The sequence below is a fragment of the Podarcis filfolensis genome (genome assembly GCF_964270895.1).
Source record: "Podarcis filfolensis genome assembly, chromosome: 12".
Classification (NCBI taxonomy): Eukaryota; Metazoa; Chordata; class Lepidosauria; order Squamata; family Lacertidae; genus Podarcis; species Podarcis filfolensis.
Window position 1 is genome coordinate 28,523,968 of NC_139614.1, and position 26,567 is coordinate 28,550,534.

Below are 26,567 nucleotides of genomic sequence, written 5' to 3' on the forward strand. Positions count from 1 at the left end.
GGGACCAGGACAATGCTAGCATTGTGAAATATATGAGAGCAGCCAAGTGATAATTGTCATCAGGAAGAAAACTATTTTTATTTCAAAATCCATTTGTAGTTCTTCAGTAGCTCAATTTCTCATTTAAATGAAAAGTTTATCTTTACATTCTCTTCTTATATTACCTGAAAAATCTCTTGAGTCTCACAAGCCCTCTTCTCATTTATAGTGGGCAATGTTCCGTTTAACAGTGTATTGCTATGATCTCCCTCTTTTTTGCCTGCCTCCCACAACCGAAGGCTGCCCGTGCCAGTCTTGTCCTCTCCAGATGTTTTATTTATTGAATGAATGAATTTATATGCCGCCCCTTCATCAGAAACACAGCAAAAAACTTTCTAAAACAGTTAAAACATTCTAAAATCAATTACAGTTAAAAGTATCCGAAAGCAGTTACAGGTCAGGACTTTCTAAAAGCAGTTAAAAACATTCTCCTGTCCAATGATCTTAAGGTTGCCAGGAACAGCGTTCTTCAGCCAAATGCTTGGTAAATAGGAATGTTTTCATATTCCTCCTGAAAATTAATCATGTTAGAGACAGGCACACCACACTTGGGGAGGGCCTTCTACAACTGGGGAATCACCACTGAAAACGTCCTGCCGCAGGTCAGCACTAATTGGGTGGCCCCCAGTGGCAGCACCACCACAGCCTCACCTCCCAAGATTCCATGTGCTAGTACTAACACCTTGAATTGGGCCTAGTAGGTCACTGGCAGCCAGAACAGAGCTTTCAGGACTGGTGTCACATGGTCCCATCGGGGCTGCCCACTTCCCAACCTAGCCACTCCATTCTGCAGCCTCTGGACCATCTTCAAGGTAGCTCCACATAGAGTTTTGGACTAGATCCCCAGCCAACATTGATGTGCTGGTTGAGAGTGATGGGAGTCCTTGTCCAAAACATCTGGAGTACATCAGGTTGATGAAGGCAGCCTTAAGGTTACAGTATATTTATGAAATCTAAGAAATGTTCCATGGGCATGGAGATTGCAAAAGAAAAAGGCTCCGTAGACCACCCCATGATGGAATCAGCATTCTATCAGGTTAATCTCTCTCTAGCAACTTGTAAAAAACAAAGAGACTTTCCCTTCTCTGTGTATACCGGCATTGAAATGGGAATTTTACAAGTTCACAAAACTCTTGAGAACTTAACCAGTGGATTGTATCTTTAAGGAAGTGACATGGTCTAAATAAGTGAAGCAATTGTATGGTAGAATTTAACAATATAGTTCCCACTCCTTCTTTAATGGTATAAAACAATTCATAAAACCCAAATAAACTTGAATAAAATGCTTCCTAGCCCACAGTTTCGAACGACCTGAAACACCCACAACATATTCTGGCATTAGGCTGTACACATTGATTTTCAAAGAAATACAGCCACAGAGGTGTCCTTAGCTTGTTTCAAATAAGAATGATGTTTTAGAGACCCAGAACACGGTCTGTGCACACGGAGGTGTTACTTGAGAAGGCTAGATAGCCAAGTGCTGATTTTGATCCAGATACTTGGATCAAACCATTCTTGCTCTGCATGTGGCACATATTTCGACCCAATAATGATGGAAGTGCATAATTTTTATAATGCAGACCATCTGAGAGGACAGGGCAATCAACCAGTCAGTGAGGAAGAATCAAAATGTTTGTACCATTTAGATGGTGACAGTAAGTCTTGCACAAAGAAAGACGTTAATAAAGCCAGCAACAAATTTCCAAAGGGGATCAGGAGTTCAATAGTCCATAACATCTTTTCTTAGTATAGGCTGACATCAAAGCTATTCTTGTTAGAATGTGTTAGGAGAACTGGAGACTATTGAACTGCTCTGTCTCAGTAACCTTCCCTAGAGGTTCAGCTAGTAAAGAGAGAAAGTTGAGCTTATGTTTATAAAGCTGTAGGAGGCAGGAGGACATCACAGGGGTAAACTATATTGAGATTTCTATGTATTATTCAAAGGTGATGTGACCGTCCCACACCTGCTCTCTCTCACACACATACAGGCAGGCAGGCCTGCATATACACGTAGGGACACACACACACAAACAAACACACACACACACCTACCTCCCACTTCTCTGCCAGTCTGTGCCGATCAGCACAGTTTGAACTAGGGAATGGCAAACAAACAAAGGAAACTCAACCACTATAGCTGTTAGATGCTCCATACTTGCAGTGTAAACTGTGTAATTCTAAGCAGCTCGTTCTGTCTTAGGCTGTATTAAAAACCCTCCGTTCTCTTGTATTCATGGCGGTCTTTGTCCCTGCTATTTCAGAAAGTCAGTCACAGAGCACATCGAGGGCTAGTGCTGCACCACTTCTATCAATCACTTTTGAAATAACAGGTATGTAATTGAGGCCTTCAGTCTGACGTTTCAATGAAACACGTCTAAGGACTCGCTCTTCAGTTTGAGAAAAGTGTGTTGGCTGTATAGAGGACACACCGCTCTATTAAAAACAAACAAACCAGTTTCTCTGTTTCTGAAGCTGTGGGCTTTTACATTAAAACGTTGAAGATATTAAAAAGAATGATAAAAGAGCATAACTGATTAAACTTCAGCATGCATGGAACAATACGGATAAACTAGAAATTTATTTCTCATATTCCTTTTAATGCATTTAGCGGCTCCTTTACTTCCTGTGCTGTACAAAACATTGTGACTTACATGTTCTATTGCATACAAACCTTAATTCAGAAAGTAAGGGGTTGCTTTCACCTGCATGTGCAAAGCTGGGGTGCCTTACAGACGTTGTTGGACCTTAGTTAGCATGGCCAATATAGTCAGTAATAGTGGGATTTGTAACCCAACCACCTCTGTAGGGCACCAAACTGACTGCTCCTGGTTTGGAGAGCCTTTGGTTGTTCTCACAAGGACCTTCTTGGCAGTGGCCACACAGTGAAATTTGATCCCTTTGGATTCTAGGCAGGCCTCTTCTCAGTTGGCCACAAACACCATCTTTTTTTTAAAGGCCATCAATGTTTTCTATGCCAGGAGTATAGAATGGAGGTGATGTTTAAGTCTACTGCAATTCCTATTTCATGGCTGTGTTGTTAATTTCTGTGCTGGGATTAGGTTTTAGTGTTCTAAATGAATATTTTAAATGGTTTTATTTGGTTGTGAGCCACTTTGTGGAGCAATAAATTGTGCAATTTCATCGCAGCCTCAGTTACTAGAGTAAAGGATTTCCTAGAGTGAAGTAGCTTTGTTGGTAGATAAAAAAAACACCTTCCTCCATATATGCAATCCTCTTCTGTAAATCTGATACAGTGAAATTGTGCAAGATGATCCTCAATGGTTTGGGCTGGAGATATCACTATAGCATGTACCATTCACAAGACTGGGCTGGAAACAGCATGGACCAGCTTTTCTTCTCTTTTTTTAAAGCTAAAAATGGAGCCTTGGTGTTCAGAGGCAATATACTTGTGATTGAGTTATCTCACAGCTTATGTGCTGTTTATGAGCCCCCGGTGGTTATGGCTGGCTATTATTGGAGAATCCAGCTAGTCAATTCTTATTTCTTAAGTGTCTCTAACTAGTTTGTGTAATGTGCTCCCTGCTATCTCAAGAGTCATAGAAAGCTTCCTAAGGAGATACACTTTGCTTCTATTTCCTGTGCCATTGCATGCATGTACCCGGGGAAAGGATCCTCATAGGCCACTCGATTAATAATTCTGTCTGGATGTAGCATATGGAAAGCACACTGCTGTCATTTCCCCCTCTTGCAGGAAAGAGGAGTTTGAGAAACTACACAGCATATGTATACCTATTCAAACTTCCTTTTCTTTAACAGTGTGGACTTCACACATGCATCCCTTAGGTGGTCTGAAATAGCCTTTTGAAAGTGGTGTCATTGCTTATGGCGCAGCTGTGTTTTCGTTGCATGGAATGGAAGAACAGAATGCTTGGAAATTATGCAGTATTTTCAGAGATTTCCAAACATCATGTCTTGGATATGAACTAGCTCTAGTATAGCTTCTAGTACAGCTTCCTGGGCTCTAACCGTCCCCATCCCCCATTTCAAAAACTAGAGGGCACCAGCTTGAGGAAGACCGAATTAAAGAGATGAGAAAGCACTCTCTGATGGGTAGCAGTGTTGACTTGCAGCAAAGCTTCATTCATGTGTGAAATAAAAACAAAGAACCCCATTGTGCTGTCTTTTTCTTCCCTATAGCATCTAAGCCAGTGGACTACAAACTGTGCACAGGGCCGACACCTAGCACAACACAATTGTGCCATATTCCATGCCCCATAGAGTGTGAGGTATCAGCCTGGTCTGCTTGGGGGCCATGTACCTTTGAAAGCTGTGATGACCAACAAGCCAAAAAGGGTATGTGCATTTTTTAAATAAATGGGTATTAGTTGCTTTTATTGCATACTGCACTAAACTAGAATAATGTTTGAGCTCTAGGTTGATTTTGACATAAGCCTTGTATACAGACAGGTGGCCAGTGCCACCAAAATTTGATCAGAAAGAGACTTCCATGTTTGCTGCCAAATATTAAATAGGAATTCAAATAGCCATTACTGCCTTAGTTTCAGAACCTTAAAGCAGTACTGTCTATCCGAATTCTTCTTTTATTGTAGTCATTGTTGATAATAAGGACTTCACTGAAGAAGGGGTATGTGTTGAGGACGTCTCCCAACCAAAGGAATGTATATGTCCGAGATTTAACTCTTTATTGTCACAGGTAACACAGTCGCTTTTACAGCTCTGGACACTGACCCAAACCAATCTAGTGTCTAGGCAGCAATTTCCAGGTCCGTGCCATAAGGAGAAATTGCAACAACTGGGGACTACTCTCCCTCCAGCAGTTTATGTACATTCCTCCTCTGGGCTGCACACATATAGCTAGAGACTACGCCTGCTTGGAAGCTGCTTCTGCTCTTCCCACTTCTGTTCTCTGCTGGTTCTGGGAGACAGTGGTGCAGGGGAGAGTGGGGAAGCACCCAGCCCTTAACTGCACTGGCCTGCCTCTTCCTCCAGCTCTGAAGCTTCCTGTGCCTCTGAAGATCCCCCTTTCTCCTGGCTGGTACAGGTCCCCATAGACCACTGCCCCACTGCGCAGTGGCGTAGCATGGGTTGTCAGTACCCGGGGCAAGGCAAGTAATTTGCGCCCCCTAACCCGTGGAGCCAGGTAGGGGCAGAGAGCTGCGAGTGCGAGCGCCCCCCCCAGATGTTGCGCCCGGTGCGGCCGGCCCCCCCTGCACCCCCACACTACGCCACTGCCACTGCACCCCCATAAATGGCTCAGAACTGCAATACCTCAAGGACCGCCTCTCCCCATATGAATGGCCCTAGACCCTGTGATCATCATCTGAGGCCCTTCTTCATGTGCCTCCTCCATGAGAGGTCCAGTGGGTGATAACATGATGACAGGCCTTTTTGTGGTGGCTCCCTGTTTGTGGAATGCTCTCCCCAGGCGGTCTCGCCTGGTGCCTTCATTATATATATGAAAACATTTCTCTGTATCCAGGCCTTTGGCTGATTAAACAATTTATGACTTTTTAAATGTGCTTGTGGGAGCAGGGTGGAGGGTTATTGGTTTGGGTTTTTTATGTACTTTGTGTTTTCATTTTGTATTTTTATGTGGTAAACTGCCCCGTGATCTTTGGTGAGAGGGTATAGAAATAATGTTAAGAAGCAGCTGCAGTGCTTTGGAGATCAGTAGAGGCAAGTCAGAAAACAGGGTGGACTTGCCAATATTTCAGAGAAGGAAATATTTCTGCAGAGAAAGTCACCTTCACTCACAAACAGAAATCCCCATGGACTTAGTTATGGCATTCTTGACACCATCCATCTGGAATGATTTGTGCTCACGAAATAGCCAAGCATTCAGCTTCCAAAGAAATATTTTGCTCTTCAAAACGTTTATGTGTACATAATAAAACCATTCCTCTCAGCGATTTGCAGGCACATTGCAATGGTTTGCTCCAGGAATTTACAGCAGCATTTTAACTGGAGCTGCACCTGAGACATGTCAAAGAGCCAAACTAGCCTTGCAGAATAGTCACACGCATCTTAAACACCTTAGTCAAGTTCACCTACAAAGCACGGGTGGGAAACTCTACACCAGAGGCAAGTAATCTGCCACCCTCAAGATGTTGCCAGACCACAGTCCCATCATCCCTGACCATTGGGCCATTCTGCCTGGGGCTGATGGGAGTTGGAGCCCAACAACATTCAAAGGGCTACAGGTTCCGCACTCCTCCTTTCTACCAAAAAAGTTAATGAAGAGTGGAACAAAATCAGCCTCTCTCCTGTCTTACCTCCCCATCCCATCTAGCTTTTAAGTGTCCTGCAGCCCCAAGGCTGAGATACTGGAAGCAAACTGTGATGGAGATTGCTGGAAACCATAGAGTAGAGAGAAGGTCTTCATTCTTCCCTGTGCTCTCCTTTTTCTCCAAAGAGTAGACCCTACCTATTTTATAAGTGAATGGGGCAAGCATCTGTTTAACATGCTGGCCCCAATTGTACCACCTTCATGCTGTTGTCCCTTCCTCTGACCTACCAGTTTTGCAATTTCTGCTTCTTAGTCTGCACCTGCACCCCACATTATTGTTGCATCCTTTCCTTTCCTTTCATGCTGTTGTTTCCAGGGAGATCTACCCCCACCAACCTGTCTGCTGAAATCAGATTTGCACAGGTTGCAGGGGCTGGAGTATGCAATAAAGAAGCTCTAGGCTAGTTACCTCTGTTAGGAATGGGGAAGATGCAGGAGCCACAATGAGGACCCCTGAAAACTTGGCGTAGATCTTATTAGCATGGCCCATTCCAAAATTTATCACAGTAATGGAGGCCAGATCCAGAAATATTTTAATCTCCTGACTAGTCAACAGTGAAAAGTCCCTTTCCAGGCATAACTGATCACACACCCACATACAATCTTACCCTTCCCTGCCTTCACATTTCAGCTTCATTTTGAACACAGCCGTTGTACTGTAACTTTAAAATCTATTTTTTCTGCCACCTTGAGGCAAATAGTTGAAGAGAGACATAATTCATTTTACTTTTACTTATTCTCTTTCTGTCTTTGCCTTCCTCTGTTTTGGTGGGCTCCTCTTGCCCTTGGATTTGGAAGCAAACTGACCTCTGCAGTTTACTTAAACCTTTTCAGAAACGTTCTGCAGGAATTACAAACTTCCCCCCTTTTTATTTGCTTGTTCCTATTTGCTACTTAATCAGTACAAACCCTCCCCTTTCCTCTTTCTCATCTTATATTTTTTAGGCTGCAGTCCTTTATCACCTACCCAGGAGTAAGCTCTATTGGACTCAGTAGGGCTTACTTTTGAGTAGACATATATGGGATTGTAATGTACGTCATTCTCTTTGATTGATAAATATGTTTATTTGTCAGCTTTTTAAAAACCCCTCATACACTTATAATTGTGATCCATCTCTTTCTCTTACCTATATTTCCTGTTTCTGTTTCTCCTACACTTTTGTTCCATTCTGTTTCTTTTCCTTCAGATTCAGTTATTCTTTTTTTAATGCCCCACATTTGCCTCAGAGCTGCCTCACAAAAAGCTAAATATATTCCAAGAACTAAGAGCTGAAGCCTGGCTACACCTTGAACTGAGCGCTGAAGATCAAGGTTTTATGCCATGCCTGCTCTTCAGTCAGAATTGTGCTTTTCTGGATTTTTGGGTCATCAGAGACTTACTTGAGCAGCTTTTCTCCTCAGAGGTAGAAGATTAAAGTTTAGAAAACAAAGACAATCTGAATATATTTGTTTTATGGTTGATGCTGTCAAATACTAAATCACATTTCCGATGCCAGTATGTAAAAAGATGGCAAAAAAGCATGAGGTGGGAAGAGCCTTTTCCCCGCCCATACATTTTTAAAAATCAAACATCCTATGACTGCTTTCATGAGACAGGGAGGGCAAAGGTCAAGCACACAGGTGACTAGCCTCACACATGGATTCTCTTCACATCCTCAAGTATATGAAAAGTATCTATATAAACAGAACAGGCAAATGTCAAGGGGTATCGCCAACATTATTCAACTTACCCAGCGGCTGCACTTGAAATGTGTTTTTCAGATTTATCACACACACAAATACACATACACACACAAACACACACACTTGAACACACAATGCAGAAGTCGGCAGTTCATTGGCAAGAGTTCCAAGACTTTCAAGGTTTGGATATTTTGTTATTTCAGAGATGTTAATTACATAAAGTCTTGTATTGAACAAACATGTCACAGCTGTCTTCAGGAAGCACTTGGCAAAAACCATACAGTTTAAAACGTGAATTGGAAACGATGATTATACCTCGGGCATTGAAATCGCTGTGATAATTGCTCCTTATTTCTCATACTCAAGGTTTTAAACTAAGGAAACGTCGCATTGCAAATGAACCTACAGGAGGCACTGGCAACTGTCCTCATCTGCTTGAAGCCATCCCATGTGAAGAACCTTCTTGCTTTGATTGGAGGATAGTACGACTGGAAGACTGCATTCCAGACAATGAGAAGGAGTGTGGGCCTGGTACTCAGGTGCCACAGGTGGTCTGCATCAACAGTGATGGTAGGCTGATCTGCCCGTTTTCTGGGGTTTCTCATTCATTTATTCTGGGGAGTTGGTGTTTCACAGGGGGAAAAAGAAGGGAGGGGGAAGAAAAACCCCAGTCCTCTTGAGTTCCTATGATGGGCACTAGGATTCTGCGTGTACAGCAATGGAAATTTTATTTTTATTTTGGCTCTAGAAGCCAACTGTTCTCCCTCCAAATTGCAAGCGCTGGCCCATCATTGTGGCACTGTCCAGAAGTTGTTCTACAACAAAAGCTAGAGGTCACCATGTTAGCTATCCCTGGAATAGAAAAATGCTGTGTTTTGAACTGTCTGCTGTTTTTTTAAAAAAATGCAGATAGTGTTGAATGGAAGAAGAGGAAATTGTTTGAAGAAAATGGGAGATAAAAACAACCAGCTGCACGCGTGGAATTCTGCGTTTTGGTTGTAGTGTTCTGATTAAACAGTGGCTATAGATTCGAAGCAAAATTTACTATACATGTTTCAGCAATGGATGTAGATCTTGTACTATCAGAAAGTAAAGACTGGGCTCGGATTAGTTCAAATCACAAACAGTTGGTGGGTTGCCAACATCCCTTTACATGTGCCAAATTTATGCTGATGGAACGGCAGTGTGAATGAGGGGTGGATGTGTGTAATTGTTGACAGGATGGTAGGGAGTTATCAGAAATGTGATGTGAACTCCCATGCTCATTCACTATCTGAGTTGCCATTTTTATCATGCATTTTGACAGGCTAATTTTCACTAGTGTGAAGTGTCAATGTTTTCAGTATTTCTTTAGAAGATGGAGGTGGAAATAGAATCGGTAAAAAAGGAAATGATAAGAATTTGCTTGGTAGATTGACTCAAATTTTCATTTCATTTTTTTTTTTAGTTGAATAGAATTGAACTGGAAATTAATGTTTCCCTCTCTGTCCAAATGCAGATTAATACTAATCTGTGAGCTATTGTTCCTTTGGCAGGTTAATAATATCTTAAGAAACAAAGTGTAAGGGAATGAGTACATATTTTTTTTAAAAATCTACATGGGGCTGCCATTGAAATTGATGATGCTGGGTTGCACTGCCCTCCTTCCTTTCATCATAGGAATAGGCTTGGGTTGGCTGTAACATGTGGTTCAGCCCTTTGAAGTTGGTTTGACAGGTCATGTTGCGGAACATTTCCATGGGCAAAGGAAATGCTATTGTATCATGGTTTGAAAGGGAAATAATTACATCATATTGATTTTTCACAATAATTGCTATCTATGGCAACATGCATGCATAACATAATAATTGCTATATGGCAATATGCATGAATGTCTTCTATTAAAAAGTTAATTTGAAGGAATAGAAAAAGTGGATGGGTGGAGCATATATACTCAGGGCTTTTTTTCAGCCAGAAAACAACTCAACAACTTAGGGTTGTCCACCAAAAAAAAGTAGGAGTTCCTGCACCTCTTTTTCTAGAAAAAAAAGCACTGTATATACTTAGATTTACACAGCTATTTTTGCATATGCACCAACCAGGTGTAAAGGTAGGGAGTAGTTTTGTTAGTAATACTATAGCGTGCTCCAAACTGTCAATAAAATGTTTTTAAAAATGACAGTGCAAGTTGTGCGGCAGAGCCAGAGTCTTGTAAATGCTTCAGACAGATTGAAGCGAGAGGTCACCTGGTATGCGTTTAGCCGTTACACCAAATGTTATTTTGTAATTAAATTGGGCAGAGGGAATTGGAGTTGATTACTTGTGCACACAGAGCTGTATCTAGTCTTGCACTGTGACTCCAGATTTTGCTTTATAATTGAGTTGGGGCTCAACTGGGAAAACCAAGAATTAGAGTGTAAGCTTTATTTTCATGTAGCTAGCTGAGCGCATCATATGTCCTTTGCCTAACAACCCTTATTCTCCAAGGTGAGTTTTATTTGTATACTGCATTTCCACAGTTCGAACCATGCTCAAGGCAGCTTGCAAAGTGGGGAAAAAAATACATAACTACAACATAATGAAAGTATTCATAAACAATAAATAATATATTTAAAAATACAAAAACAAACCGAACAATTTTCACACAAATCACAAGATCTAAAATAAAGATACAAACCCCCACTCCCACCAGCAGTAACTGCCCACTCCAATAACAGTCCCCAAACATCCTAGCCAAGAGTCTGTTCAGCAGCCTCAGCTATTGTAGCTGGAGTCAGTCAGGGCCCCTCCCTCCCAGGCCAGGTGGAAAAAGGCATGCAAGGCGACTAGTTGGGGCTCTCCAGGGTCTCTGGCAGAGGCAAGGCTTTCCCATGCCTTTCTACCTAATCCTTTTAAGTTTTTGATCTTTAACTTTTGCCCCTTCCTCATATGGCCATGCACATCAGAGTGCGGCATACCTTTGCTCAAATACAGCAAGAAAACACTTCCACAGTGTGGGACTACACATAATAAACATGCAGCTTGCTATACAGCATATACTCTTTGGGCAGTGTTCAACAATGTTGTAGCACAAGGACTTTGGGCTGTGCAATGGAAGTCACCATCTTCTCTCACCTACACCCCCCTAGATCTTTTCTGGGGGCTCCCCCAACCCTCTGGAGCAGATAGGGCAGGGGGATCAGGGAGGCAAGCAGGGAGAGGAGAAGGAGGGGAAGTTTTGTTGCGCAAAGTGAAAGCCTTGCACTAGTCATGCAGTGGTGTCCAAACTATTTCCAAAGAGGGCCAGATTTGATGAAATGAAGGGCCATGGGGTCAACCAAAGGGCCAACCAAAGTTGTTGACCTTTTTTAGGTTTGAAGTTGTTGATTTTTACCCCAAAGTTGTTGAGGTTTTTTTTAAGGATTGAACTGCCACAAGGGCCAGAATAAACCAACTGGCAGGCTGGATTAGGCCCCCCCCCCATGGTCTTTGTACATGCCTGGGGAAGTACTTTTGTTAGACACCATTTGGTTTTCTGGCAGTGCCAGGCTTGTTGTAGTACATCATTTATAGGAAAATGTCTACACAAATACTAGTGAAGAGTAGGCGATAAGTCTGCTCTCTGATGAACATCCACATTGGGCAGGAATGGAGATATCTTCCTAATTGTTCAGCCACATTACTACACGACGAGGTGATGGCTATAGCTGTCAAATGCTGTGTGTCTCAAACAACACTCACAGGCATGCCAACCCTTTAAGTCATAGCTTGTCTTGAGATTTCTCGGGGTTGCTTAATGGCAAAGCTCAAATCAAATTACACAGTCCCGAGCTTTCATTATAAAAGAGGACATTGTTAGCCCTTGAGATTTCCAAGGGAAGGATGATGCAGCTGACGAGGAGGCTATTAGGGCATTGCCTTTCTGCATGAAAGTGAGTTAACTGCCTTTCTCCTTCTCATCCTGCTGCATATAGTGTCTTCAGTATCATCTTTAGGAAATCCTGCATTTCTGTGCATGGTTCAATGCAAAAAAACCAAACCCAGGCATTTGAGAAGTTTGGTGAAGCTGGAGCTGAGAGAATGGCAAAGACATTGCAGAACCACCTGCCACGATTGCTTATTCTGCTGTGTTGGTGTGTCATGGTTGGCACCTCCTTCCTGCTTCTCTGACAAACTGTAGGATGACCAAAAGAAGGAGTTCAGCATTAGGGTCTCCCCATAGTTCTGATAGGTCACCAGATAGGGCAATAGCATTCACGACTGTAGGCTCCTCGTTCTCTCCCAGCCAGCTTCTGACATGAGGCATTTTTAGGAAAAGTAGGGCAGTAGCCAAATGTTAGAGCACTTGCTCTGTATGCAGAAGGTCCCAGGTTCAATCCCTGGTGCCTCCAGGTAGGATGAGGAATGTCTCCCCTCTGAAACGCTACAGAGTGACTGCTAGTCCATGTGCACAGAACTGAGCTAGAAGAAGAAGAAGAAGAAGAAGAAGAAGAGGAGGAGGAGGAGGAGTTTGGATTTGATATCCCGCCTTTCACTCCCTTTAAAGAGTCTCAAAGCAGCTAACATTCTCCTTTCCCTTCCTCCCCCACAACAAACACTCTGTGAGGTGAGTGGGGCTGAGAGACTTCAAAGAAGTGTAACTGGCCCAAGGTCACCCAGCAGCTGCATGTGGAGGAGCGGGGAAGCGAACCCGGTTCCCCAGATTACGAGTCTACCGCTCTTAACCACTACACCACTCTGGCTCTCCAGAAGGACCAAGGTCTCTGACGTGACATGAGAGATAGCTTCATGCATTCCTGAGTTTTGCTTGCTTTTATCTGGTAATTTTAGGAGTGCCTTGACTGTATAGATGGAAATCCTTGCATACCTGAGAACGTGCTTCCTGTAGGGTGCAGTGCCTCACAAGTGAAGCAGTCTTTAGTTAAAGGGAATGTTCTTAGTGAAAATGGCACCATTCATTGACAAAGTACAAATAGGAAATCTCCTCTTTGAAACCCTGGAGAGCCACTGTCTGTGTTGCTTTGAGCAATGGCCTCTGTATGCTCCTGTATAGCAATGGCGGAGGTTAGGGAGTTGTGCCTCCAAGCCCTTGCACGGTTTATAACTTCCCTTCTCTAACAACCATCTCTAGTGGTTTCAGATGACAGCCAGTGCGAAGGCTGGGGCTATGTGCAGACTGTCTGCTTGGACGTTCATTAAATACTTCGCATAATTGTCCCGTGCAGCGCTGCACAGCACCTAGCAGCTGTGAAAGAGAAGAGGGAGGCAGGTACAACAAGATGCATAAGTTTTCAGTTTGTGTGAAGGAAAGGATCTTGGCTTAAGACTCCTTCATCTCAGGTGGCTCCTCTTTAGCTCTCCCTTCCCACAGCTAGTTACACATACAACTTAACTCAGATTTAAACAGCCAGAGTTTAAAACCTAAACCTGAAACAACACATTATCAAAGACTCATAAGTACTTGAAGTGTCCGTGCATTTCTTAGCCTCCTTTCCTGCCCCAGGGTTCTTTACTACACACTGCAAGAAGCCAGTGTGTTTTACATCTCGGGGGAATGGGGTGCTGCTGTACGGTAACTTCATTGCTTTACTATCAACTAAGCCCATAAAGCAGATCAGTATCTCCTTTTTCCTGCTCTCTGCATCATTTAATGTGTTTGAAATATAATTAGCTGGGATATTATGTTTAAACCTGAGGTCTCTTATTTTACAATTAGGCTCAAATAGCAGTGTCTGTGGGGGTGTTGTGTATAATTAGGGATGAGCATGTCTATTCAATTTGTTGTAAAGAGAGGAGCCATTACAGCCATTCAGACAATACCGGGATAATAGATTTATCCTCCAGCGTTTCTGCCAGAGGCTTGTGATTGTCATTGCCTTTCCACAGTGCATGGCAGTAATCAGAATTTTAATTCAAGCTGGAGGGGGAGACCTGACAGTTAGTACCCTAAGTTGTCATTGTCTAGAATATAATATACTCCTGTGCATTTTATTATTGTTGCTATTATTTAAAAAAAGCAGAACTTCTCTCCTCTTTGCTGAGAAGGAAGTGCTGGGGATTTCTTTTTTAACTTGACTGCTCAGCCTTTAAATTTAGAGCAGCTGCAGTTAAAAAGAAGAAGAAAAAGCAATTCCCCCCGCTGCAAAATTAGATCAACGCCGATCATAATTCCTATCGCATGGATTAGTTGGCTAAAGGTCTCAGGTGATGGGTAAAGACTTTTCCATGCTGCAGATTAACCTTTGTGAACGGCAAAGGTACAACAAATGTAAAATGTGCATACAGAGATTAAGCAGCATTATTGTAGGGGTTCCTTTTTGCCCTGAAATGTTTTAGGTATTTCATTTTGAGATGGCTTAGTGGCAGTGCAAGGGGCCATCTTGACTGCTGTGATAAGTGTAGTGCTTCTGTATCCACTCTGCTCAGAAACAGTACAGAAACTGCAACCTCTCCCCACCTTCCATAAGCATTTCTCTGACTGAAATAATGCAGTGAAAGATTCTGTATTAACATTGCTGAGGAATACATAAATGTAGTAACCTAGGAAAAGAATAGTTGCTTATCTTAATTCCCCACCTCACAAGATGGGGATACCAGGACCATCATATAGTACAACAGTGGCAGTTTATATTGCTGCAGGATTCATAGCGCAACTTCTCCCACCACATTATTATTATTATTATTATTATTATTATTATTATTATTATTATTATTATTATTGAGATGGCACTTTTCCAGCTGACAATGTTTGGCAGTATTATAAATCGAGCTCCATTCTCCCTAGAAGTTATTCTCTGAGTCAGACTAGCTTTATGCAGATGTTGAGCTATGTGAAATCAGTGTATATAGGTGAGAGACAGAAATTTCCTCCCTCAGCCTTTGCACATTCCATGAACATCCTTCACAGATCCCCTAAACACACAAACTGTAGGCACATATGCTGAGCTGCCTGCTCAAAAAAACTTGCTTTTATCAATTCATGTGTACTGGTTGTATCATTCGCAGCAGGGATGGGCAACTTGTGGCCCTCCAGATGTTGTTGGATGCCAACTCATATCAGCCCCAGCCATCATGGCCAAGGTTGAGTGGGACTCCAGTATCTGGAGGGCCACAGGTTCCCCACCCTTTATGTGGCGCCTTTGCAGACGTTACAGTGAATGAGGACCTTCTTATCCATCTTCTGTCCCTTCAACCTCCACTTCATGCAGCCTGCTAGGGGGAATAGAGGAAGGAAAGTAGCTCAGTGGTAGGAACACATGACTTTGTATGTAGAAGGCCACAGGTTCAATCCCTGCAATCTCTAGGTAGGATGGGAAAGATTCCTGGAAAGCTACTGTGAAATGAGTGTAGACAATATTGCTCTAGAATGGACTTCATGTTCCTTGCTGCTGAGATCCTGCTCCCCTTTCCCCATTTGTGTTCTCTATATGGCTTTTAAACCTTTACCTCTGCCTAGGGTTAAATGAGATTTTGCACATGTGTTCAGCAGACCAAGTGTCCAAAGCTAATTGCTTTAGAGACAAGTACACAGAAAGTTTTGATCCGGTTCTCTGTAGAACTCTCACTGATTGCTCCGCATTGAATAACCAAGCAGCCATCCATTTGGCTATCATCACCTCTACTGGGATCAATTTTCTTACTTAAAATATTTTTTATAAGCATAGAAAATAATACAAAATACTTAAATTACATATCTGTTTAAGTATGTGGAGAGGTATGCATACATTTCCCTAATTGTGATTGTTGTCCCCTCTCCAGATCCAAATCCCCTTCCCTTGTTCCTCTGTATGGTTTGCTTGTTTCTCCATGGGGCAGTTAATTTTCCAAGTGACTCTGCTATAGCTGCAGATGAAATGGATTCCTGTGGACTATATGATAAGGTGCACATGCATCAAGTGTGCATCATTACAACATTACAAGCTGGGACAGAACTACTGTACAACAGATGACCTGTTTTTGAATGTTTACGGAGAAAGCTTGTGAATATCAAACTGGTTTATAATCAACCATGTGGGAGTTTACCCACCACTATTTTAAACAAGACAGACAGAAACCAAGGATGGGAAAGCAACGATGTGGGAGGAAGGCAGTGCAAGACTGTCAAAAGCGATTTGACTATACCCATGACCTGTCTTCTTTGATGGCCCTTTTGCTAACATAAATGATTTTCTTAAATGGTATTAAGCCTTGGAAATACTGTGCTGATGGGTGAATGATATTTTAAAAATCCATCTTATTAGCCTATTATTTCCTCTGTAAGCCTGTCATGTTCATTTCCTTCACTCAGCTCTTGCTCGCTTATTGACCTTTCTTTAATCTAGACCACAATTTTTGTTGAGTTCTTATTAGTGTGAAATAATTCTTTTACCTGCTATGGAATATCTAAATCCTCAAGAGAACATCAGCTTCCTCAGCAGCAAGTTTAAAGACCTGATATATGTGATTTCAGTATAATGAACATCCAACTGTTGGGCAGCTCACGATCCGAGGACTGCAGAATCTAAGACATAGTTCAACATCTTAACTGTAGAAAGAATCAAAGCACCAGGAAGAGATTATCTATTTTATAAATTAATGCAAACAAGACAGGAGTTATAGGAAAGCTGTTCAATAATGCGTACAAACTGTATTCAGCTGAGCTGTTCATGAAACATAGCCCCCCCTAACCATTTTGTTTCATTACAATGACTAACTTTGTTGAAACTCCTAGATTATTATTTTTTTCTTTATTTATTTAACATTAATAAGTAGGTTGTTTCATGGTGAAACAGAGTTTAGGTCCCAAAACCTAAAAGTCGATGCAATTAAAGAAGGCAGCATAGAGACAGGACATGATGGAATTATTTTGATCTATTATTCATGCTCATGGCTTGCTGGATGGTTTTCCTGCCTGAGCTGGATTGCATCCACATTGTATTTGTTGGTAGAAATGAACCAATGTAGCAGAGATAGGGAACCAGCTGTTGTTGGACCCCAACTCCCATCAGCCCCAGCCAGCATGGTCAGTGGGCAGAGATGGTGGCACTTGTAGCCCAATACATCTGGAGAGCCCTGGGTTCTTTATCCATGCAATATAGTATCACACACAGTAGTTAGAAACACATTAGAAATCCTCAGTTAATAAAATATTCTAAATTTGCCCCTTCAGCATTTTATATTCCCCTTGCTCTGCTTTATTTAAATTTGGCCTATCGGTCGGATAGATTGATCTGTTTTGGTTCCATGACTCAGATTGATTTTACTCCCCTGCCTGTCTTCAAACTCAGTTCCCCCCCTCCCACTTTTCATTTTTACCAAAATGACACTTGATTGACTCAAGCCATGGGAGCAGCTTGCTGTGCTTGACTATGATCAATACGCTGGTGTTCACTGGTCCTTATCATTCCCAGTATGACTGAATTAACAAATGAACCCTGAAAATGTTTCAAGTAGCTGTCAAATTGCACAGGAGAAGCCCACTGATATTGGACGCAAAGTGCTGTGCTGTTTCAGTGCACACCACCTGTGTCAGAAAACATTGACCATGGCACCATGCTATTTGTGTGAATTAAGAACTTAAACAATGCCGGTAACAGCCAAATCAGCAGTTTCTTTCTCTCCAACAGTTTCTGCTTCTTACAATGCTAGATTTTGGCTGCTGAAAAGATGTTACTAAATAACATATGGTGATTTTAGGATGCTATTTTTTAAAAAAAAATTGAATAAAATAAATCTAATAACCATGTTAATGGTGTTGGGCTTAATTGACAATTGGTTTGGCGTGGTATTAAGCACTGTTTAGTCCTCGTTTTTATTTTTTATGTATCTTTGATCAGGCAGGGAAGTTAACGCTTCTCACCCTGTTCCAAAGACCAGTTGCTCAAGCTTGCCTTCCTCTTGCGCAAGGCTGGTTACAACCCTTCCTGTTAACTGATGTTGCTCTCTAATCATGGAAGTGCAGGCCTGCATCATCCTCTTCCAGAGGCTTTGAGACCTAATGGGGTCTCAAAGAAAATGTCCTGGCCATGTTATATAGTGCTCTAGGCCATTTAGATTCTGATTGCAGCATTTCACAAAGAAGAAGTTAGTAGTTCTACTCCATTGTTCCCTTTCCTCGAACTTCTCCAGCAGAAAATTCAAAGTTGAAAGAGATCATATTATCAGGGGAGGAAAAAACAAGTTATCACAGCTTGAATGCCTGAGGATATTAGATTTTAAAATATATTTTCTGAGGTAACGCGGTTATGGAAAGTGTTTGTTTCACACACTTGCTTAATATATCTTCTGTATATAGCTGGCAGATGGTGCAGTATTTTACAACTAAAAATACTTATTTTTTAGACTGAGAAATACTATTCCATTGCCTCTTTATTTTTTATCCCTGTTTGTTAAATTTAGACAGTGTCTACATGAGCATAAGCCTGATTGATGGTTGTAATATAAATGGAGATACATATGATTTCCCATTAAGATACCTGAGAGTGGATTTGAGAAGATATTAATATTGCATCCCAAATGCATACCCATTATCTTAGAATGATACTGTATGTCACAGCATAACCACATGGATCTGTTTTGTGTGTGTGTGTGCACATGTGTGTGTAATTTTGCTCATTTTTAAAAGTAAATGAAAACCAAAGCTGTATCAAATTCACAAAAACAATGCATAATATATACAGTATTATTAATATTTCTGGAATCAGTACACCGTATAGAATGAAAAATGTATTTAACAAGACTAAAATCTGTTTAACAAAACAACAAACAAGACCTGCTGGACAATGAATGAGCAGGTTTATTTAGTTCTCTTGGATACCAGCCATGTATCCAAGTAGGAAACAGAACTCAAACCCTTATGACTATATGAATTGAATTGAAAATGAATGGGGAGGGGGCATGGCTTTTGTTGCAGCCTAGGTAAAGGAAGCAAGCCCTGGCATTGTTGAAGGGGATCATTGGCAACCAAGGTACTGAGGCCAGTTAAGAATGGACCAGTCTGCATAGTGAAGGCACCAGTGACTAGTAATAGCTAATAATGCCATTGACCCACCTTGGACGTTGTTCACCACCATTCAAGTGTAGTCACCCTTCAGTAAGAACAGAGCTTCCTCCCTATCACCTGTCCTACCCAGTGGTAATGGACGATTTAATCCTCTCTCGCCAGCACTCTGTGGACAGACTTGTACATGGATTTCCCACATTTCCTTTCGTTCACGAAGTGCAGGAAGCAGTATACAAAAGAATACTTACAGTAAAGTGAATATGCTACTCCTGAACAGCCTTTAAGTCCCCACCTATGTCGGTGGGAGGAACTGTGTGGAATTTCAACAAGCACTTATTAAGCAATTGTTGGGGAGGGGGGATACTTTTCCTTCCGGTTTTTTCTTCCTGGCCATGATTCATGTGTGTGGCAGTGAGACATAGGAGTAGAAAGCAATTATTCCGCTTGCTTGTGAACAGTGCTTCTTCAAGCTTATAGATCTCTTAGGGATGGAATATATTACGGCTTATAATTATCTTTCCCTCCTTATAGTCTATTATCCTGGGCACAATATTTCAAGCAGTAGGGGATATTTCCTCATATCATCACAGTCGTGCTTGGTTCTGTATACAGAATTATCCTGATTCTGCAAATATATTTTGAGCCTGTAATTGCCTGATTGGTGGCATTTGCTATGTTGGTTAAGTCTGTCAACATGTGGCAGACATGCGTCAGAAATCCTTAGCTAATTTTAGCTTTCTGGCCTTTAGGGACACTCACAGCCCCTTCATACTTCATGGTGTGCATTGCGAGGTACCATTATACATGCAACAAACACATAATGTTTGCTCTCTTCCTCAGGTAGGATGTCATGAAGTCTGCAGTTCTGTAATTGTGACAAGAAGTGAAGTTTAAACAAAACCTGGTTACACTGTTTTATTTTTTTCTTGCGGCATGCAGACAATTTGTCATTCAAAGAGAATCACAATCCCTGTTAAATATTCAAAATTAATGCTCTGCAGTGAACATAAATACAATCATTGTTTTTAATTAATGTTATTGAAAACAGCAGTGTTTGTGGAAAATTAATGCATCAGTGTCCTGAAAATGTTTTCTTTTCTGAAATCAGTCAGTGTGAGGAGGTCCAAACAAAATGTCACATGTGACTGATTTTAGCATAGAGACATTTATTATATTTAAACAACTGGGGGGGGGGAATATCCCAACCCCACCAGCAGATGTAAGAAGAAGCCCTTGAACATTTGCCTTAATTGAAATCAGAGCTATTTTTACTTAGGCTTCTTAAAAGGAAATGACTTAAGAATATTAAGTATCAACTAATTAAGACTCTTAATTAAATGCAGATGCTGCTTAACAAGTAATTGACTTAGAGAATATGAATAGGAAATCAGTAACTCATTAAGTGCATACAAGTACAACTAACAGAGCCATGTAAGCTTGTCATGGCTTGATTGCAAAAAGTACCACCATTAAGTTATGATTCCATATATCTGTTAAAAACAAATAATAGTTGCTTCGTGTATTACATTTTTAGGTAACTATTTCAAGTATCGTACATGCAAACATGTTCAAATGTGACAACCCAACTTATAGTCAAGGAAACATGATAGTTTGAAGAGGTTTTGTAAAGCATACTCTCCAGAACTTTGAAATATTTTGGCTTGCTTTAGTTCATCCATTCTGAACTGCCTAAACTCTGCTATCTTTCCACTTTTAGAATACCTTATAAAATATTCAACAACAGAATGGTTATGCTATTATAACTCAATTTCCAAAATGCTTCTGTAGTTGAGATACTCATCATTCCGATGAAAAAGTATCATTTCTGCCTATAGTTGCAACAAAACATTTCCAAGTGTTTTACAAAATTTATAAAGTTCTTGGTATTCCCACCAAAAGTCAGTCTTTCTAGAAATCATTCATTGGTCTTGATGGTACAGCTAAGCTGCTGCTTCTTCTTTGGTGATCACTCGTAGCCGAGTAAGATTGTCTTCCATAAACACGGTTTTAACAGTGAGCCCGTAAATGACTGTGGAGGCCAATTCTGGACCCACACGTCCTTCCACAGTGGGGACATTGGTTTCCGGGCGGGAGTTGATCACGGTGTGGTTGCCAAGTGTGCCTTCCTCTTAGCACGTTTCTCCCTTGCGTCCTGAGTTTGAGTGTCTTCAAAGTCCATGACACCTTTGGTAAAGGCTGTTCTCCAACTGGAGCGCTCACAGGCCAGTGTTTCCCAGTTGTCGGTGTTTATAATACATTTTTAAAGATTTGCCTTGAGACAGTCTTTAAACCTCTTTTGTTGGCCACCAGCATTACGCTTTCGGTTTTTAAGTTCGGAATAGAGTAGTTGCTTTGGAAGATGATAATCAGGCATCTGCACAACATGACCAGTCCAACAAAGTTGATGTTGAGGAATCATTACTTCAACACTGGTGATCTTTGCTTCATCCAGTACACTGATAGTTCGCCTGTCTTCCCAAGTGATGTGTAAGAGTTTTCGGAGACACTGTTGATAGAATCTTTTGAGAAGTTGGGGATGGCGTTTGTAAGTGTCCATGTTTCACAAGTATACAGTAAGGTCGGTAGTACAATAGCTTTGTAAACAAGCATTTTGGTATCCCTGCGAATGTCCCGGTCCTCAAACACTCTGCACTTCAATCGGGAGAAAGGCGCACTCGCAGAGCTCAGGCGATGCTGGATTTCGGCATCAGTGTTGACCCTTGTGGAAAGATAACTGCCTAGGTAGCAGAAGTGATTGACATTTTCCAACGTTACACCACTGAGTTGGATTTGTGGCACTGCAGAGGGGTTATTTTGTACTTGTTGGTGCAGCACTTTGGTTTTTTGGATGTTGAGCGGCAGGCCAAGCTTTTCGTAAGCTTCTGCGAAGATATTTAGGATGGTTTGGAGGTCATCCTCTAAGCATGCACACGCTACGTTGTCATCAGCATACTGAAGCTCTATGACGGTAGGTACGGTAACCTTACTCTTTGCTTTCAACCTGCTCAGATTGAAGCGCTTTCCATCTAAGCACTTTGCTATTGACCCATTAAAAGAGTTATCTATATCATAGGCTATCAGCTTTCAACAGCCGTGAATTGGTCTGCTTTGTATTAAAAAGATGGTCATTACTGCTTCACACAAATGAGATGTAAATATTTCAGTAATTTCATAGAAATTGACATAATGTTTTACATGAAGCTGTGTAAACCTTGGCAGCTACAACCCTCAACCCAAGGGGCCTTCTGGGAGTCAGTGTACTCAGAGTTTGCTACACTCCATCAATCACTTATTGGCCCTAGAGCATGACTTGAAGGCATCTGTAAACAGAAGTAGCATTGCGGTTTTCTTGGAAAGCAAAGGACAGTGATGAACTAGTTTAGTTTTCCCACCTGTGCTTTTTTTACCCTGCAAATTGCATATGTCAGCCATATCTACAGTTCGGAGATTTTATGTTGTAGCTCAGCTCCTTTATATCAACATAAGTAGAAAACATAATGGGTTTTTAAAGATAGTGGGCTGGTTCCAGACTATGTTAGTCATTCAGTAGTCCCACTGAAATGTATGAGACAAGCTAGTCATGGCTATCTCAAGTCCCATTGTTTCTATGAGACTACAGTGTGTCTAACTGTAGCTGCAGTCCTCACCCCATTTATCTGGGAATAAACCCCACTGAACAGCATTATAACATTTTCTTTCTTTCTTTCTTTCTTTCTTTCTTTCTTTCTTTCTTTCTTTCTTTTTGTTTATTTAACAGCAAAAATGATGTAAGCCAGAGGGGAAGTACCCATTGAATATTAATGTAGAATGGTATTATTCTACAAAAGCTAATTCTAAGCTGTGTCAGAATGTTGATAAAACAGCAGGGCTTTGGTATACAGGTAGCTGCTAACCTACCACCAAATGCTGAGCTCAAGACAACAGCTTATGCCCCTTCACCCATTTCTACCTTTACAATTTCAAAGGACAGTTGTATTAAATGCAGCTGTACTGTGATATATATATATATATATATATATATATATATATATATATATATTCTTATATGTGATTGATTTTTCCACTCTTCACTATTGCCTCAATTAAATGGATTTCTATTTATTTTGTGTTACATAAAAATGATATATTGATGTTTTAGGCTCTATAGTAATTCGATTCAGTATGTTATAATGAAGCCAGTCGGTTATTTTCTTCAGCAAACTAAATATTATTGTCAGTTCTTTGACCAGCAACCCAAACTTTGTCACGGGTTGGGCTGTTGTCCTTCATATATTTTTAAGGAAAATGTTTTCTTGATTGGCTTTTATGCAGTGGAACTGATGATCTTCAAATGGATAGTGCATTTGCCTCTTTTAGAAGGACAGAGGTATTTCCTAGTGACCTCGTCAGTTGCTTCTTTTTCTTTTGCCTTGTCATGATTTTCTGGTTCTGAGATTATTTCAGCTGCAACATTAAACACGCTTATTAGGGTGTAAGCCCTTTTGAACACAGTGAAATTTACTGCACAATCCTAATCAATTCTGCTCAGAAGTAAATTTGGTTGAATACAGTGGGGCTTACTCCCAGAAAAGTGGGGTTAGGATTACATTGACCTGGAAATGCCTCGCTCCAGTCACGTCTGCTGCCAATCCATTTAAGCCAGCTGTGCTCGGAGGCAGCAATGCAGTCAACACGATATACCATTAGCAGCTGTTCTTTTATAATTTTTGAAGCTTCCTTCCACTGGTCTGATCCCTGGGCAGTGAATTCTTCCCATCACTTTCATGGTTATCCTGTGCTACCTGATGTCCAAGTTAAGGATAAATGGCAAATCCCTTGCTTGGGGAGCACATAGCAGGGCTTGTTAGAGACAAAAGAAGGAAGAATGTAAGGGTTCAGTTCAGTGTTATGGCTGAAAAACATGGATCCAAAAGAAACAGAAACATAATCTCTCTCTCTCTCTCTCTCTCTCTCTCTCTCTCTCTCTCACACACACACACACACACAGTCATTGCATCCCATTATGTGTTACCATATTATGATAAAAATAAAATATGATTCTATCGACAGTAGCTAGTTTCTGTTGGAATTTCTGCCAGTTGATGTGATTGGAATTACTTTCCCAGCAAAAGGCTGATTGGTTCCTGGTAGCATGCTACGCTGTGAGATAAATTGTGGGGCCCACAAAGGTTAAGCTGTTCATAAAATCATTAGTGAAATCTTAGAAACAATTTGATCTAAACAGCATAAACCCCCAAAGAGATGAAGTAACTGTTATAAAGCATTGCCTCATTCCATATTGTTGCCTCCAGTCAAATAAGACGTGCATATGAGTAGTCTGGGTTTTAATACATCACTCCAATATGCATTTAGTGACTATATTTTTATGCCTTTAGGCAATTTTGATTTATTTTTATTTTTTTAAAAAGAGACTTCGATTATGTGCCATCATATTTTTAGTACACCAGTCAAACTCTTGCCCTTTGCGGAAACATACGGGGGAATTTGCAAGCATAGACATGAATTCCCTGTGCCTAAAACATCTCTCACTTTTTATTTCTATACCAGCTACTAATATTCCTCACATCCAAAGGAAAATACCTGCCATATTCCAACTTGTCTGTTCAGAAGTGGTTTTTTTTTGGGGGGGGGTTATATTTTTTGATATAATAACAGTAAGGCCAGAGGTTTGGAAGAAAGTAAATATGACAGTTAACAAGATTTGTTCATCAGCTTCTATGGGCCCCAGAACATTCCTCTGACAAATAAATAAGCAATTATTTATCAATATTGACAGCTGTCTTAAATGTGATAGCTGAATATTGTATTTTTTTAAAAAAAATCAAGTGTTTTGTTGTCCTGTGGCCTTATATTTTATTGAACATCATGATGTTCAATTATATCGCTGAGACTAGCTGTTACGGTGGAATGATTGACCTGATGAACTGATCGCAACATAATGAACTCCCTCTTTCAGTTTTTGTTGACACTACACGTACTCCAGAGAAGTCTCAAAGGATAAGCCATCCATAATGCCCTTGAATTTTTTCACCTATATAACCTGATATTCTGCTGCTCACAAAATAAGGACAGCTTGTGCAGAGATTCTAGGTCTTCATGATGAAGTGGGACCAAATATTTTATCTTTTTTTGATGTAAGAGTTTTCAAATGTTCTCCCCGAAAGCCTTTTGCTGTCCTAGCCAAAGGTCGACTCTTAAAAGACTTGTGGGAATAGCACTTTGCCAGTGATTCTCCTGGGATCCCATGTTTCTCTTAAGAGGTTTTTGCCAGTATCTTCAATCAGATGCATTTAGAAACCTCTTCTGGCTCCAACTAAAACTAGTTACTCGTCTTCTTCAAGTTTTTCTTAACAGACACCTGAATAGCTCCTTGTCCTCAAATATTTCCAGTGCTCTTTGACAGACTTTTCGAATATTTAAGGAAGAATGGAAAGAACGCTGTTCCTAATCCCCATCTTGCAAGATGTGCTTATCTTGGGCATTGTACACAGAAAACTGTCCTGCTGATCCCTGAATATTTATATCGCACACCTAGACAAATTGCCTGAAAGCATGGTCGATTGATTTCAGCAGAACTTTGGCCAAACCTACAGTTTATAAAAGCCATGGGGTCACAGCCAAAGTGTTAAGAGCTTCCCCATACCTGCTTTGTGGGACTAGGGAAATTTATAACCAGATTTGCCAGATTAGCTAACTGGTCCATAGTTTGCTTAATTTGTAGTTTCAGCCTTCTGTACACTCTAAAGTAAGGCTGCCAGTAAAACAAAAGAAAGTCTAAATGACTTAAAGCAAAGGAAAATGATGCTTTATGTTGCCAACTGTAATGTTTGCGATGCTAGAGGTAGATGTGGAGTTGTCAAATTAAGTGCCTTGTGAGTTGCCCCAGTGACTTTCATGTAATTTATCATAATTTATATTACAATCCTATGCATACACACTCAGATATAAGTACCGGGCATAGGATTGCACTGTAAGGAGTTGCTGTTACTGCTGTCTCAATTGTATAGATACTAAGGATGAGGGAGAAATTGGATTCATTTCTAGTGGCGGCTGGTACTATTGGGAATGGTGGGGCAGAAGGCAGGAAGACAAACAGTAGGTGGAGCCTGAGTCAATGAGAGGCAGAGCAAACTAATTTTAGTTGTCCCCCCAATGAACTTACCTATTTCTTACTTTCTGAAACAAGATGTGAAACAAATACATCCTTTGAAATTCATGATTTTCTGAATTTTGCAAAGCAGTTCTGCAGCCAAGTAAGGTGTACAAAAATGCATATACTAAGGTACAATGTGCCTAAAATGCATATATTATTTTTTAAAGCATTCAAAAATGTATTATATTAAGGAATATTGCTTTGCAAACATGTGCATTTTGGGCAAAATTGAATATAATATGTGTGTTAGGAGAAATTTGCAACAAAATGCTGGTGAATTTTCATGAGGACTATAAGAAAAATCACAAACTTGACCTAGAAATGTGGAGAGCTGGATTTAAGTTTGGAAAAATGAGAAATTGAGAGAAACTGAAATTGACAGTTGCCCACCCCTAATAGTTACTATTCACAGTAAAATAATTCCTAACCTGAAATGTGGTACTCTGTTTTAAAGAAGGGTGTATTTTTCTTCTTCTGTTGTTGTT

At 40.8% G+C, this 26,567-nt stretch overlaps 1 protein-coding gene across 11 annotated transcripts in view; it reads left to right on the top strand.

The window, feature by feature from the left end:
- THSD7A (thrombospondin type 1 domain containing 7A) overlaps positions 1-26,567 on the top strand; it is a 269,106-nt gene that overhangs the window by 152,769 nt on the left and 89,770 nt on the right. For 6 of the 11 annotated variants that reach the window (XM_083578449.1, XM_083578446.1, XM_083578454.1 and 3 more), the window contains exons 6-7: positions 4,198-4,353; positions 8,357-8,560. In XM_083578449.1, the coding sequence (XP_083434575.1) occupies positions 4,198-4,353; positions 8,357-8,560 (360 nt within the window). Of the gene's footprint in view, positions 1-2,300; positions 2,370-4,197; positions 4,354-8,356; positions 8,561-26,567 lie in introns of all 11 variants that reach the window. The other 5 variants (XM_083578447.1, XM_083578451.1, XM_083578444.1 and 2 more) reach the window with 1 other exon arrangement.